This window comes from Bombyx mori, chromosome 19, assembly GCF_030269925.1.
Source record: "Bombyx mori chromosome 19, ASM3026992v2".
NCBI lineage: Eukaryota > Metazoa > Arthropoda > Insecta > Lepidoptera > Bombycidae > Bombyx > Bombyx mori.
In genome coordinates, this window is record NC_085125.1 from 4207700 (window position 1) to 4222464 (window position 14765).

The following is a 14765-nucleotide window of genomic DNA, read 5'->3' on the forward strand; positions in this document are numbered from 1 at the left end:
AAGGTGCGATATCATCAGATAATCAGAGTAACTATTTGGCGGGAACACGAAGAGCTGTGTTAATTTAGTATTTAGCATCTGCAGTGCCCAAATGCGGGAAAATGACACAAAGCCGCTGTACCTAGCTTCTCAAGTTTCTTCCAAAAGTCCACAGAAAAAGTTTCAGTATCTAAACAACCACAATTTTACTGAGAGTATTACATCCTATTTCATCACGTTTCCTTTAATTTCATCGTAATTGATCTTGGTCTTAAATCAATCAACTTTATCTCATTTCGCTTGATATTATTTTTCACATGACAGAATATTTGTATGTTTTTATTAATTAAAGATTTTTATAAATCCGACTATGGTAACAAAGGCGTCGCAAGAAGCAAATTGCCATATTTATAGTTTCTCACCTGATCTTCTCATTGGGTCGCGATTCCGATCCGGTGGTAGATTCTGCGAAGCATTGCTCCTAATAGTTTTAGCAATTTTTTTTTTTTTTTTTCTTGCTTATATGGATGGACGAGCTCACAGCCCACCTGGTGTTAAGTGGTTACTGGAGCCCATAGACATCTATAACGTAAATGCGCCACCCACCTCGAGATATAACTTCTAAGATCTCAGTATAGTTACAACAGCTACCCCACCCTTCGAACCGAAACGCATTACTGCTTCACGGCGGAAATAGGCGGGGTGGTGGTACCTACCCGTGCGGACTCCCAAGAGGTCCTACCACCAGTGATTACGCAAATTATAATTTTGCGGATTTGATTTTTATTACACGATGTTATTCCTTCACCGTGGAAGTCAATCGTGAACATTTGGTTAGTACGTATTTCATTAGAAAAGTTGGTACCCGCCTGCGGGATTTGAACACCGGTGCATCGCTACATACGAATTCTAACGACTTCTAATTCTCTCAGGTTAAGACCGTGAGCTCACCTACCCGTCCGCACATAGCTGGATTACCCCCGCAGGATATCAGCGAAGAGGTAGGGAACATGAAATTATGGCTAGACAAGGGAGCATACCTTGTCTAGCCATAATTTCTGTTACAAATGAAAATGCATTTTTTTTTAAATGAAGTAATGTAATATTATTAAAATGTATACCTACATATTTATTACTCTCAGTAAAAAAAAAAATTCTATTCGAAATGGCCACCTTTGGCTTTTATACAAGCTTTTAATCTGTTTGGCCACGAATCTATGAATTTACGCAATGTTTCCAAGGGAAATTTCGCCACTGCTTGCTCCAAAGATTTTTTAAGAGACTCAATGTCGCCGTGTCGTTTAGAACAGGCCATCTCCTCTAAAACTGACCATAATTTAAAGTCTAAAGGGTTGAGTTTTGGGCTAGATGAGGGCCAGTCTTTAGCTCTTATAGAGTACGGAGCGTTGGTTTTAAGTCAGGTTTGGGTAGTTCGTGCCTTGTGACCAGGTCCAGAATCCTGCTCCAAAGTCCACGGTATATTTTTAAAAAGAGTATTGCTGAGAGGTTTTACAACACGACTAAGACTGTATATTGATACGTTTAGGCTGAAGTTTTCACTTTTTCAGAAGAATGCAGTTTTGTGACTACTTTATAAGACACGCCCCACCAAACCATCACTAACGCAGGATGATGACCACGTTGTACCTTTCCGACCACTTGAGCAGCTTCTTTAGAACTGCGAGCGTACACTTTATCATTTTGCTTATTGTAGTGTTCTTCAGTCGTTTTTTCATCGGTAAAGAGGATATTTCTGTGCCTTTCTCATGCCTATTGCGAAAGAAGGCGTTTTGATCGATCCACTTTTTTTAATTGTCAAGATTGATTTAGGGCATGTCCTGTATATATCGACGTTAAGCACCGAGCTTAGGTCTTGTTTTATAATACGCGATAGAGTCCTAGCAGGATCTTTATTTCTCGCAATAAGATTTTTTGCTTCCTGATGGGATATCGGTGAATTCTGGCTTTAACAGCATTAACGCTCTGGTAGTTCTAACAGCACGCGGCCGCCCCGATCTTTTCTGGTCTTCGACAGACGAAGTGTTGTTGTATCTGTTGATAGTACGATATACGAACATACAGCGGATACCAAGCTTTTGAAGTGTCCGGAATATGACCGATGGCTTCATACCCGCTTTGTGCAAGGCGATCACTGCAATCCTATTTTCTTTAACACCCCATTCCATATTGTAATTTGATAATGAACACGAAAAAACATTTGAAATGGCGCGAAATCGAAAGAAGTTTTTCCAATTTTCCAAATAGTTAAAAAGTTCAAAAAAAAGAAAAGGTCTTGTGTAACAGTATATTTTATGGCCAGACTAGTTATATACTGCATTCAAATAATGTTTTCTTCGAAATTGCATTACTTCAACCACTTTAATAAAGCTATTTTTTTTATTTTTTATTGCTTAGATGAGTGGACGAGCTCACAGCCCACCTGGTGTTAAGTGGTTACTGGAGCCCATAGACATCTACAACGTAAATGCGCCACCCATCTTGTGATATAAGTTCTAAGGTCTCAATTATAGTTACAACGGCTGCCCCGCCCTTCAAACCGAAACGCATTACTGCTTCACGGCAGAAATAGGCAGGGTGGTGGTACCTACTCGTGCGGACTCACAAGAGGACTCACTTTTAATAACATACGTAGATTAGACGTATTGACTTATAGTTTAGTTTAATAGTTAGGAATTTGATTATTCAATTATAGTTTAATACGTATTAGATAAATTTGATGGGCGTTTGCTTGCCTTTTACGAAATATTAAAAACCCATTATGAATCGATCGATTGGTAATGGATTTCATTTGATTGGAAATATTTGGTAATGGATTTCATTTTCTATTTTTAGTTATGAGTAAGTTTAGTTTAGGAATGTTTTAGTCCGAACACGATGAATAACTTTTGGTTTATTTTTTATTTTTTTATTATTCCTTAAATGGGTGGACGAGGGCCCACCTGGTATTAAGTGATTACCGGAGCCAATAGACAATGTAAATGCGCCACCTTGAGATATAGGTTCTAAGGTCTCAGTATAGTTATAACGGCTGCCCCATCCTTCAAACCGAAACGCATTACTGCTTCACGGCAGAAATAGTCAGGGTTGTGGTACCTACCCGTGCGGACTCAAAAGACGTCCTACCACCAGTAAAATGTAACTCAGAGAAGTGTTTATTGATAATTAGCTGTCTGTCTGCAGGTTCGCCAGCGTGGACCATATTCTATATCGCGTTGGAGGAGAGCCGTGCTTAGCAGTGTATGAGAGATAACCTATATCGCCTAAAAATACCCTTATGTTCATTGCTGGTACACTAAATACTTTTTTTTCTTGCTGAGCCTTTGCGCGCCCACTTGTCCTGGTGAAAAAAACCCTTTTTTCTTGAATTAGCGTCAAACTTGTATACTTTTCATTCGCATTCTTATATCGTATTCTTATTTAGATCGTATTCTTATTTAGATAATATATTTTTAAATTGTAATATCATTTTTGTACTGACATCAACATAATTTACCAAGCATAAGTGCAATTTTATTTTCCTTGATTTTTAATTTCAAGGTTTCTTTTGTACGTTAGACACGCAAAAACGTTATAAAACTATTATATCACAACAAATAAAAAACTTTGAGAAGCGTTCGCCGAAAATTTGATTTAAAGAGGACATTAAACACACATTGATTAAAATTAGAACGTACCTTCGTTGAAATCGATAGATTTCTCAAGCGCGTCACAAATAGTCACAATATCGTTATAGATATTTAAATTCACAATACATGTGTCGCATACCTGCCCGCCGAATGGGTTCGCGTCACGCGCCACATTCGCGTCGAGCTGGGCCGGTGGGCTCATTATTATTACTGCATCGACTGATTCTTTAATATGGTATCGGCTAGTCTGCTTTATCTAAGCACTTATAGTAAGTAGTATGACTATAAGAGCTTAGATTAGAATCCGGTCTGTGAAACCCGCTTCGCTTCGACTGTACCTAAAATATGCCAAAAGAAGAAAAGAAAGACCCCGGTCATGGTGGTTGGTCCGATCATAATCTCCAATTGTAAGGTATTGAATATTGATTGTTCTAAAGTGATCATAAAATGGTTTGTAGGTTATCTCTGGTCTGCCCTACGTGGATTGCTTTATTAACGCAGAATACACCGATCCTCCCTGGGACCTAGAAGCGGAGGCGCTCGCTGCGGATTACGCGTGGCGATGCGATCTCCGCTCCAGGGGGGAGCCGCGTCCCGGCGCGGCGGAAGTTCGAGCGCGGAAACTTCAATCTCGGCGTGCCGTGCTCGAGGCGTGGTCTCGCCGCCTGGCGGACCCCGCCTACGGGCGACGGACTGTCGAGGCGATCCGCCCGGTCCTCTCGGACTGGGTGAATCGCGACCGAGGACGTCTCACCTTCCGAGCGACGCAGGTGCTCACGGGACACGGCTGTTTCGGTCGCTACCTGCACCTCGTCGCCCGGAGGGAGCCGACGCCGAAGTGCCACCACTGCAGTGGCTGCAACGAGGACACGGCGGAGCACACGCTCGCGTACTGCACCGCTTTCGCGGAGCAGCGCCGCGTCCTCGTTACAAAAATAGGACCGGACTTGTCGCTTCCGACCGTCGTGGCTACGATGCTCGGCAGCGACGAGTCCTGGCAGGCGATGCTCGACTTCTGCGAGTCCACCATCTCGCAGAAGGAGGCGGCGGAACGGGAGAGGGAGAGCTCTTCTTCCCTCTCGGCGCCGTGCCGCCGCCGTCGAGCCGGGGTTCGGAGGAGGGCGTTTGTCCAGCTCCAGCCCCTATGAGGAGGCAGTCTCCTCCCGGTGATGGTCACGGGGCGACCTAAGGGGGTTGAGGCTGCGCCGCACGCTACCGTCACTCTAGCGCGCTGGCACCAGGAGGACGGGACGGCGCGTCGGCGGCTGCGGACTGCGATGCGGTCCGCATTTTCGTCGTCGCTGTCGTCGCCGAACATACTGTTGAAGAGCAACCCGGTCGGCGGTGTATCGCGTTCCGACCCGGCAGGCTGGTTCTGGCCCAGCGGGGTATCCCGGAACACCAGCGGCACCGCCCGGGCGGCCTGGTAGGGCCGCCGTACCGCGGAGACCGACGTCGTTGGTCGTCGACTATCGCCTCGACGACCCGTCGGTCGGGCGTCCTCGGGGTGGCGCCGCGTGTCTGGTTGTAGTGTTGACCGCGGGAACCCCCCTACTCTGAACGGGTTCTGACCCCGGACGGAGATCGGACGTCGGGTGTAAGAGTGCAGGGGAGTCGTTTAGTGGGTGGGCCCTAAAATCCTTGGGCCCGCGATCTGCTCTCAACACCTGCAGATCGTTGAGTCTCACATACCCCGCGCGCCCCCTAGGCGCGGGGACCTCGTAGGAGGTTCGGCCCCCGGCCCGAAAAAAAAAAAAAAAAAAAGAATACACCGATGAGCTAATCTCTATGCTAACTTAACTTGACTTTTTAGTAGGTACCCCCTACGGTACCAGAAGGCAGCGATAAAATAGAAGAAACCCAGTAAAATTTGTTTTTATGCTAAATGTCTTATGCAAAAAAAATAATTGCGTAATTAGATGTATGAGATCACGGCCAACATGTTATTAATTAGTTATCATAGCTCGTAAAGCCGTTTCTGAGTTGATGGTTTTTTTTCTCCCTACTTATTCTCTGTTAGCCTAAGAGGCCATTTCAGCTACGCCTGGGCAGGTAAGTGAGCTCACGGGCTCAAACTGAGAGAATTTGCTAACACTAGCCCTAGTAGGAGCAGTTCTTCGCAGAATCTACCACCCGATCGAAATCGCGACCCACTGAGAAGAGTCGACGAGAAACTCATTGGGCTATGTCTATGGGATTTAATATGACGTATGTTAAGAAAACACTCATGCAAATAATGTTCAATATTGTGCTGTATTTATGTACTCTGTTTTCCCATCAAAATGGTACACTACAGATATAAATTTACCAACGATCCGACAAAGATTATTTTTAACATGCTGAAGAATCCTCTCGACTAAGTTGGCAGTAGATAGATAAATATAAGGTAGGTAGATAACCTAAACCACTTTTGATAGGCTACAGTAACAAAATAATCGAAACAGACTTTGAGAATTGATCAATAGAGACGATAATTTAATGATTATTTCTACGAATAAAATCCAAGAGTTAAGCAACAGTGCCTGACGTCATATGTGGTTAATGGATTGTGTATTAGGCATGAAAGGGATAGCAGAAGCTCCCACTGTGCATCTACTCTTGCATAAACATAAATCAATCTTTGAATGGATTCGTCATTTTGCAACTAGAATAATGCATAAGCCGACTTAACCTAATAGTTGTATGGCTCTCATAAAGAATGAAAAAAAATATGTATCTACTCAAATGTAGGAATTATCCATAATGTTATTGTAACCGGTTTTACTTGGCGCGTAACACGATGTTAGCTTTGACGTGTGAGAAAATAACAACTTCATGTTATTTTGTATTCTTTGCACAATTAAAGTCTTTATTTCCTCGTACCGTAAGAAATGTGATACTCATTAAATGAGTAACTACAAATTATTCTTTATAATTGTTTCTCATCGTGAATACGTGTGTAGATTAAGTACCTGTTGTTTAAATTAAGAACAACAATTTTTGCAACTTTACAGGAGAGCCATAGTTTAAAATTTTGAGCGCAGCGATTTGGGGTCGATTTCTTACATTATCTAGTTATATTTTTAGTTTGGTATAAGTATATAGTTTATTTAGTAGTTTTAAACTATTCTAATAATTAAAGTCTCATTTGAATATTTCATTTGAAAAAAAAAAATATAATAACAAAAAAATCTTCAACAATTTGAATGGAGTAAACATATTATAATTAAAGTTCAATTAGAAACATCGAACTGTCGATGCTAATACCAAATAAAACGCACCTTTAATTACAAAGATAAATGTCGCGTAAGCGGTAGGCAGCGGCTTGGCTCTGCCCTTGGCATTGCTGAAGTCCATGGGCGACGGTAACCACTCACCATCAGGTGGGCCGTATGTTCGTCTGCCTACAAAGGCAATAAAAAAAATTGGAAAATAATTATGACAAAAAAAAACTTCTTGAGCCACTTCCATGGATTAAGCTTAATTGAAGTTCAATTAAAAACATCGAACTGTCGATACTAATACACAATAAAATGGATATTTAATGACAAAGATAAATGTCGCGTATTAAGCGAAATGTCGCTTCCAAATATCCTTTCACCCATATATTCATATATTCATCATCATTATTATCATCATCAGCCTTTATCTGCCCACTGCTGGACATAGGCCTTCCCCAATGCCTTCCACAGAACGCGAACCTCTGCCTTCTGCATCGAACGATATATTTGGGTCAGGCTTATGCCTAATGCAATCTTTGAAAACATCGGGGATGCCTCTGCGTTTACATCATCAGTGCCACCACGACCACTGTGATAAGAGATACATATTATATTTTTATTTTGATACTCTTTGCCTAACGAGACAAGGAGCAATTTGCTCTGAGCAAAAATTACTTTTAATGAAAAGCAATTTTTGTTTGTATTCCGTTACACAAAGAAACTTGTTTGGATCCGGATGCGAATAAAAAAAATGAAGACTGTAATTAAGTATTTTAAGAGAATAAAAAAAAAAACATTCGTTTGTAAAGGGATTTAATTTTGACTTGGATTTTTTATTACCACAAACGACTTTGTATCTAAAATGGAATGTATTGTAATACGATAATGGTGACTAACTAAGAAAACCGGATGGATTTTACTTAGTTGTCAATAAGCGACACGCGCGCAAAACGATGTTTAAAAAAAGATGAATTATATGTATCCAAACTTAAAGTATTTATTTATGCTTTAACCATCAATATTATCGAAAATTTTCAAATTATTTTATAGAAGTTATTCGAGAAATAAGATCACCGAGGTATACCTATGTGATTTTCGTAACTAACATTATTAGTTTTTTTCCCGCCTTAGTGCTAAGTGGCCAATGGGACTATTCCAGCTACGCTCAGACGGGTAGGTGAAGCTCGCGGTGCTCAACCTCAGAGAGTTTCCAAAGTTTTTACCCCCTATCTATACTGATAGACTTGAGAGGCTATATCAGCGTTACCCTAGCGTGTAGGTGAGCTCTCGGGGCTCAAACCTGACCACGTTGCAAACACTGGCCCTAGCAAGATCAGTGCTTTGCCAAATTTCCTACCAAATCGGAATCGCGACCCACTAAGAAGATCCGGTGAGAAGCTCAGTGGGTTGTATTGTATCTATCGGGTAAGTTGCACGTTCAACTCTTTGTCGTAAATTAATAGTAGCGCGACGTACTTCAATAAGACAATCAAAGTAATGTGCATAGAAAATATATACTCTAATATATTAGAACGCATGCCTATACAAGAATACCTTGCGATAGTTATAAGAGGATTGTGTTCACTAAGCCTAATTCACAATACATAAATTCAAATGATATGAATAGACTGAGCAAGAATCAATTAACATTTTAAAACGTTTTCATCGCAGATCTTGTCCGAGGGGTTTTGAACAAAATGGGTTTTTCCCCTGTCTAAGACATAAAAACACAAAATACGTACAATGTACATAATTTACGTACATACATTTGTACTCTGAACAATGATTGAACAATAAAACGTGTATTAATGTGTTTTAGTTACGTAAATCGTAAAATATTAAAAAAAAGTATAAATAAAGTATGTAATATGTATACATACGAGTCGTCGTGGCTTAAAGGATAAGACGTCCGGTGCATTCGTATCTAGCGATGGAGCGGTGTTCGAATCCCGCTGGCTACTACCAATTTTTCTAATGAAATACGTACTTAACAAATGTTCACGATTGAAATTCCACGGTGAAGGAAAATTATAATTACGCAAAATTATAATATGCGTAATTAGGTATTGATGGTAGGACCTCTTGTGAGTCCGCACGGGTAGATACGGCCCTGCTTATTTCTGTCGTGAAGCATTAATGCATTTCGGTTTGAAGGGTGGGGCAGCCGTTGTAACTATACTGAGACCTTCTGAAGGTAGGTGGCAGCATGTATGTTGTAGATGTCTATGAGCTCCGGTAACCGCTTAAAACAGGTGGGCCGTGAGCTCATCCACCCATCTAAGCAATAAAGAAAAAACATGTGTTAGGATACATAAAATATATTTTATCAGTAACGGGACAAGAAAATTGTGCCTTATAATTTGATATAGCCTGTCAAGCAAAACATAATACCAAACAAATATTTTTTTTATTTAGTTTTTTTTTTATTGCTTAGATCAATGGACGAGCTCACAGCCCACCTGATGTTAAGTGGTTACTGGAGTCCATAGACATCTACAACGTAAATGCGCCACCCATCTTGAGATATAAGTTCTAAGGTCTCAGTATAGTTACAACGGCTACCCCACCCTTCGAACCGAAACGCATTACTGCTTCACGGCGGAAATAGGCGGGGCGGTGGTACCTACCCGTGCGGACTCCCAAGAGGTTCTACCACCAGTGATTACGCAAATTATAATTTTGCGGGTTTGATTTTTATTACACGATGTTATTCCTTCACCGTGGAAGTCAATCGTGAACATTTGTCGAGTACGTATTTCATTAGAAAAATTGGTACCCGGTATTCATTTGCATTGATTACATATTATTATTCTGTGTTGGTTTATATAAAACATATAGGTCTAATTATTATAGAGAAACGAACGCCTAAAACTTACATTGTAATTTATTTAATAGCGGTTATACAATAGCGTTATAATCATTTCCGGTAGGTACCTCATTACAACAACAAAAAAAAAACATTAAAGGTTTAAAATACAATACGAAAAGCTCACCGTTTCCATTCATCATATTGTTGTTTTCACTTTTATTACTTCCGCGCACTTTATCGATTTGTATGCTCACATGGGGATTTTCGATAATATTTTCTACTTCAATATCGATATCGATAACGTGCACGTCACTATTTGGTACGTGCGGTTCGGTCGGAGATGACATTGCAACTGACACTGCTCGAGTTGTTTTTTTACCGATTCAATGTGTTAAAAAAAAGATAAATATTAGTGTTGTTTTTTTATGTTTGTGATACCGGTTTGAACAAAGTCGACGCTTATGTAATTTCTAGAAATTTTTTATTCAGATTAAGATATTTTACTGGTGGTAGGACCTCTTGTGAGTCCGCGCGGGTGGGTACCACCACCCTGCCTATTTATGCTGTGAAGCAGTAACGCGTTTCGGCTTGAAGGGTGGGGCAGCCGTTGTAACTATATTTGAGACCTTGGAACTTATATCTCAAGGTGGGTGGCGCATTTACGTTGTAGATGTCCATGGGCTCCAGTAACCACTTAACACCAGGTGGGCTATGAGCTCGTCCACCCATCTAAGCAATAAAAAAATGTATATATATATTTAGTGGGATATTTACTGGTGGTAGGACCTCTTGTGAGTCCGCACGGGTAGGTACCACCACCCTGTTTATTTCTGCCGTGAAGCAGTAATGCGTTTCGGTTTGAAGGTTGGGGCAGCCGTTTTAACTATACTGACTGAGACCTTAGAACTCATGAAGAATCCGAAACATATTAAATATGTAAAAAAATACTTATCCGCTGGTCATCACACTGTAAAACTGACACTTAGAACTCGTGTCTCGAGATGGATGGCGGCATTTACGTTGTAGATGTCTATGGGCTCCGGTAACCACTTAACATCAGGTGGGCTGTGAGGTCGTTCGCTCATCGAAGCAATAAAAAAAATACAATATGGTATAAGTTTAACTAATCTATCACTCAGTTACGACTAAATGAGTCTTAAGAAAGTTCTTTTATGTACCTTTAAGAATTTAGTTTCAAATATAATATAACTAGACACGACTAACAACAATGACTAATCTAATTATATCTAATAGTCGTCGTGGCCTAAAGGATAAGACGTCCGGTGCATTCGTATCTAGCGTTGCACCGATGTTCGAATCCCGCAGGCGGGTACCAATTTTTCTAATGAAATACGTACTTAGCAATTGTTCACGATTGACTTCCACGGTGAAGGAATAACATCGTGTAATAAAAATCAATCCCGCAAAATTATAATTTGCGTAATTACTGGTGGTAGGACCTCTTGTGAGTCCGCGCGGGTGGGTACCACCGCCCTGCCTATTTCTGCCGTGAAGCAGTAATGCGTTTCGGTTTGAAGGGTGGGGCAGCCGTTGTAACTATACTTGAGACCTTATATCTCAAGGTGGGTGGCGCATTTACGTTGTGGATGTCTATGGGCTCCAGTAACCACTTAACATCAGGTGGGCTGTGAGCTCGTACACCCATCTAAGCAATAAAAAAAAAAACTAATAAATGAATAAAAATAATAATTATTTAGGTAAAGCTAGTTATAAATTAAATTTGGAATCTAGAATAAATTAAAAATACAGTCCATCGTAATACCATACAGGTGTCTCAATTCCCGCATTAAATACACAATGACGTCGTTATAGTACTATTGTAATCGACGTTCGTGTAAAATATTAATTGTTTTAGTAAATTAAGTCATTAAATCGTCACCAATCAAGATCAAGTCATTACTATCATTTTTTTTTAAGGGATTTTATGACCTGGTAACTAAGACCTTTAAGTCATGTCTTATTTTATTTTATATTCTTATTTTTATGAAAAATGATAATATGGAGTGAAATGAAATGAAAGTGATTAATTTGAGACATTAATCAACTGGGATGAAATTAAATGAAATGAGATGATATGGGATGAAATATAATCTTAGTAAAATGGTGGTCATTTACTAAAAAATTTTCAGTGGACTTTTTGGAGGATCCCGAGAAGTTGCGTCCAGCGGCTTTGTTTCATTTTCCCACATTTGTGCACTTTCACAGATATTAATCAGTTAATAAACCACCGTTATTACACATTTAAACCTGAAGAAACACTAAATAGACAAAATAAAACAAATCACACAACTTCACTCCTCGCGTTCCCGCCAAAAAGTACTCCTTACTATATTTTTTTTTTTTTTAAGAGATTTTATGACCTGGTAACTAAGACCTTTAAGTCATGTCTTATTTTACTTTATATTCTTAATTTTATGAAAAATGATAATATGGAGTGAAATGAAATGAAGATGATTAATTTGAGACATTAATCAACTGGGATGAAATTAAATGAAATGAGATGATATGGGATGAAATATAATCTTAGTAAAATAGTGGTCATTTACTAAAAAAAATTCAGTGGACTTTTTGGAGGATCCCGAGAAGTTGCGTCCAGCGGCTTTGTTTCATTTTCCCACATTTGTGCACTTTCACAGATATTAATCAGTTCATAAACCACCGTTATTACACATTTAAACCTGAAGAAACACTAAATAGACAAAATAAAACAAATCACACAACTTCACTCCTCGCGTTCCCGCCAAAAAGTCCTCCTTACTATCAAGACATTAGAATAGAGCAGACTATACTAAATTGTTTTCTAGATGCCATGTTATAAAGAAAATCTTACATTTGTACAAAAACGTTTTATTTATAAGGGCCATTTCTGTTGTACTAGTGGTCCCGCAGTAGTCGAAATTCGACTATAATTAATTGAAATTCTTAGTTTGTACACTATTAAGGTTCTATTTTCAAAGACTATTACACTTCTTTAATCACAAATTTCGCCAAGACTACACTGTAGAAAAATATTAATAAAGACAAACAATATTTAATCTATTCTCAATTTGACCACAGACGTCAAGAACAAAAGTTTGACAATAAATCAATAGTATGCATGCGTGTGTGCGTCAAATACATGGTAGTGTGTGTAATGTTCTTTTTATTGATTTAATGTATTCTTTAGGCACAATTTAAAAAAAAATTAACATTCTGCACTTCTCTATATTCTCTATAATTGTAGGAAATTTCATACTCCTCCGTCCGCGCAATTTTCGTAAAAAGGGATACAAACTTTTTTCTTCACGCATTAATAATATTATATAGATTTTTATGTAGACAGGCAGAGAGTATGTCACACACTTGAAGCCGAGGAGGGTATCCGTATTCAGAATACCCCTACCACGAGTGATAACGATGAATTTTTATTGTCGGATGGATATACTTTTACTATTTTCTTAGGCGTGGATGTCGTTCGGGGAAACTGGTTTTGGGACGGCAGTTGTTTTAAACAAAAATATTGGCTGGCACATGATGTTTTAAGTCCCGCTTAGTTGCATCACTTGACAATGCACTACAATTGCATTATATCTTTATATTAATACGTGAAGCAAAAACTTTGTATCCCTTTTTACGAAAATTGCGCGGACGGAGGAGTACGAAATTTTTTACACTTATAGAGAACATAGAAAAGAAGTGCACAATGCTAATATTTTTTAAAATAATGCATAAAAGATACATTAAATCAATAAAGAAAATATTACACACACTACATACCATGTATTTGACGTACACACGCATGCATACTATTTATTGTCAAACTTTTGTTCTTGGCGTTTGTTGTCAAATTGAGAATAGATTAAATATTGTTTGCCTTTGTTAATCTTTTTTATAGTATAGTATTGGCGAAATTTGTGATTATAGAAGTATAAAATACTATCATAATAGTGTACAAACTTACAATTCCAATTAATTATAGTCGAATTTCGACTACTGCGGGACCTCTAGTCAGTTTTAAACGTCAATGCGTCAGTTTGGGAATTTTGACGGGGGTAGGGAGAAATAAAGGTCGTTAAAATCCCAAAAATCTTTACTAAGAAACTACTCTCATCTGGTCCATGGGAAAACTTTGAATTCCCCATTAACCTTGAACTAGCTAAAAACAAAAAAGACGACACCCCTCAAGACATATATAAAAACTCATTCTATGAAATTAATAGTAGATATACTGGTTGTAAGATTTTCTATACTGACGGGTCAGTTATGAACGGAAAATCAGGATGTTCAGTAGTGTCTGGTGATAATTGTTATCGATATAAACTAGGAGATTTTAATTCCATTTTTAGTTGTGAAGGGATAGCTATTCTCAAAGCTTTGGAGTTGATACATAGTGAATCTAATACTAATAAGTTTGTAATATATACTGATTCAAAATCATGCTTGACAGCGTTACAAAATAGAAATAATACGAACACTCTCATTAAAGAAATCCAGCAAAAAATGATAAATATGCTTAAAAATAACTACAAATTCGAAATTATATGGGTTCCGAGTCATCAAGGGATAGTTGGCAATGAAAAAGCAGATAGTGAAGCGAGAAATGCAATTAATGAGAATGAAAGGCATATAAATAAATCAACTCCAGTGGAATTACAAAAATATTTCAAACGTAAAATTAAAGTGAATTGGGATCATTATTGGAAAACAGACAACACAACAACATTATTTAATATTAGAAAATCGATTTTTGACAAATCTCCTAGTTCATACACCAGTAGAAAAGACCAAGTTGTTATCACCAGATTGCGTATTGGGCACACAAATATGACACATATCCATTTGATCACTAAAACAGATAGAAACAAATGCAAGTGTGGACACGACCTTACTGTTTTGCATCTATTAGTAGAGTGTACAGCATTTGACAATGAAAAAAGACTATGTAAAGTTCCTAATAACTTGAAAGACTGTCTAAATCAGGATGGATGTCTGCAAACCATAAATTTTTTGAAAATGTTAAATGTTTATAAACTAGTGTAATCTACTGTATTATGTAATGTAAATAGCCAATAGTGGTCGCTAATGACCTGAGATGTTAAAAAGCGACCTAAAATAAATAAATAAAAAAAA

At 38.7% G+C, this 14765-nt stretch overlaps 1 protein-coding gene across 4 annotated transcripts in view; it reads right to left on the reverse strand.

Annotated features, from left to right (window-relative positions):
* LOC692988 (aldehyde dehydrogenase) overlaps nt 1–14765 on the reverse strand; it is a 423296-nt gene that overhangs the window by 26727 nt on the left and 381804 nt on the right. For 2 of the 4 annotated variants that reach the window (XM_038017467.2, XM_062673818.1), the window contains exon 2: nt 9820–10151. In XM_038017467.2, coding sequence (XP_037873395.1) covers nt 9820–9982 — 163 coding nt within the window. In that variant the 5' untranslated portion in view covers nt 9983–10151. 4 annotated transcript variants of the gene reach the window in all.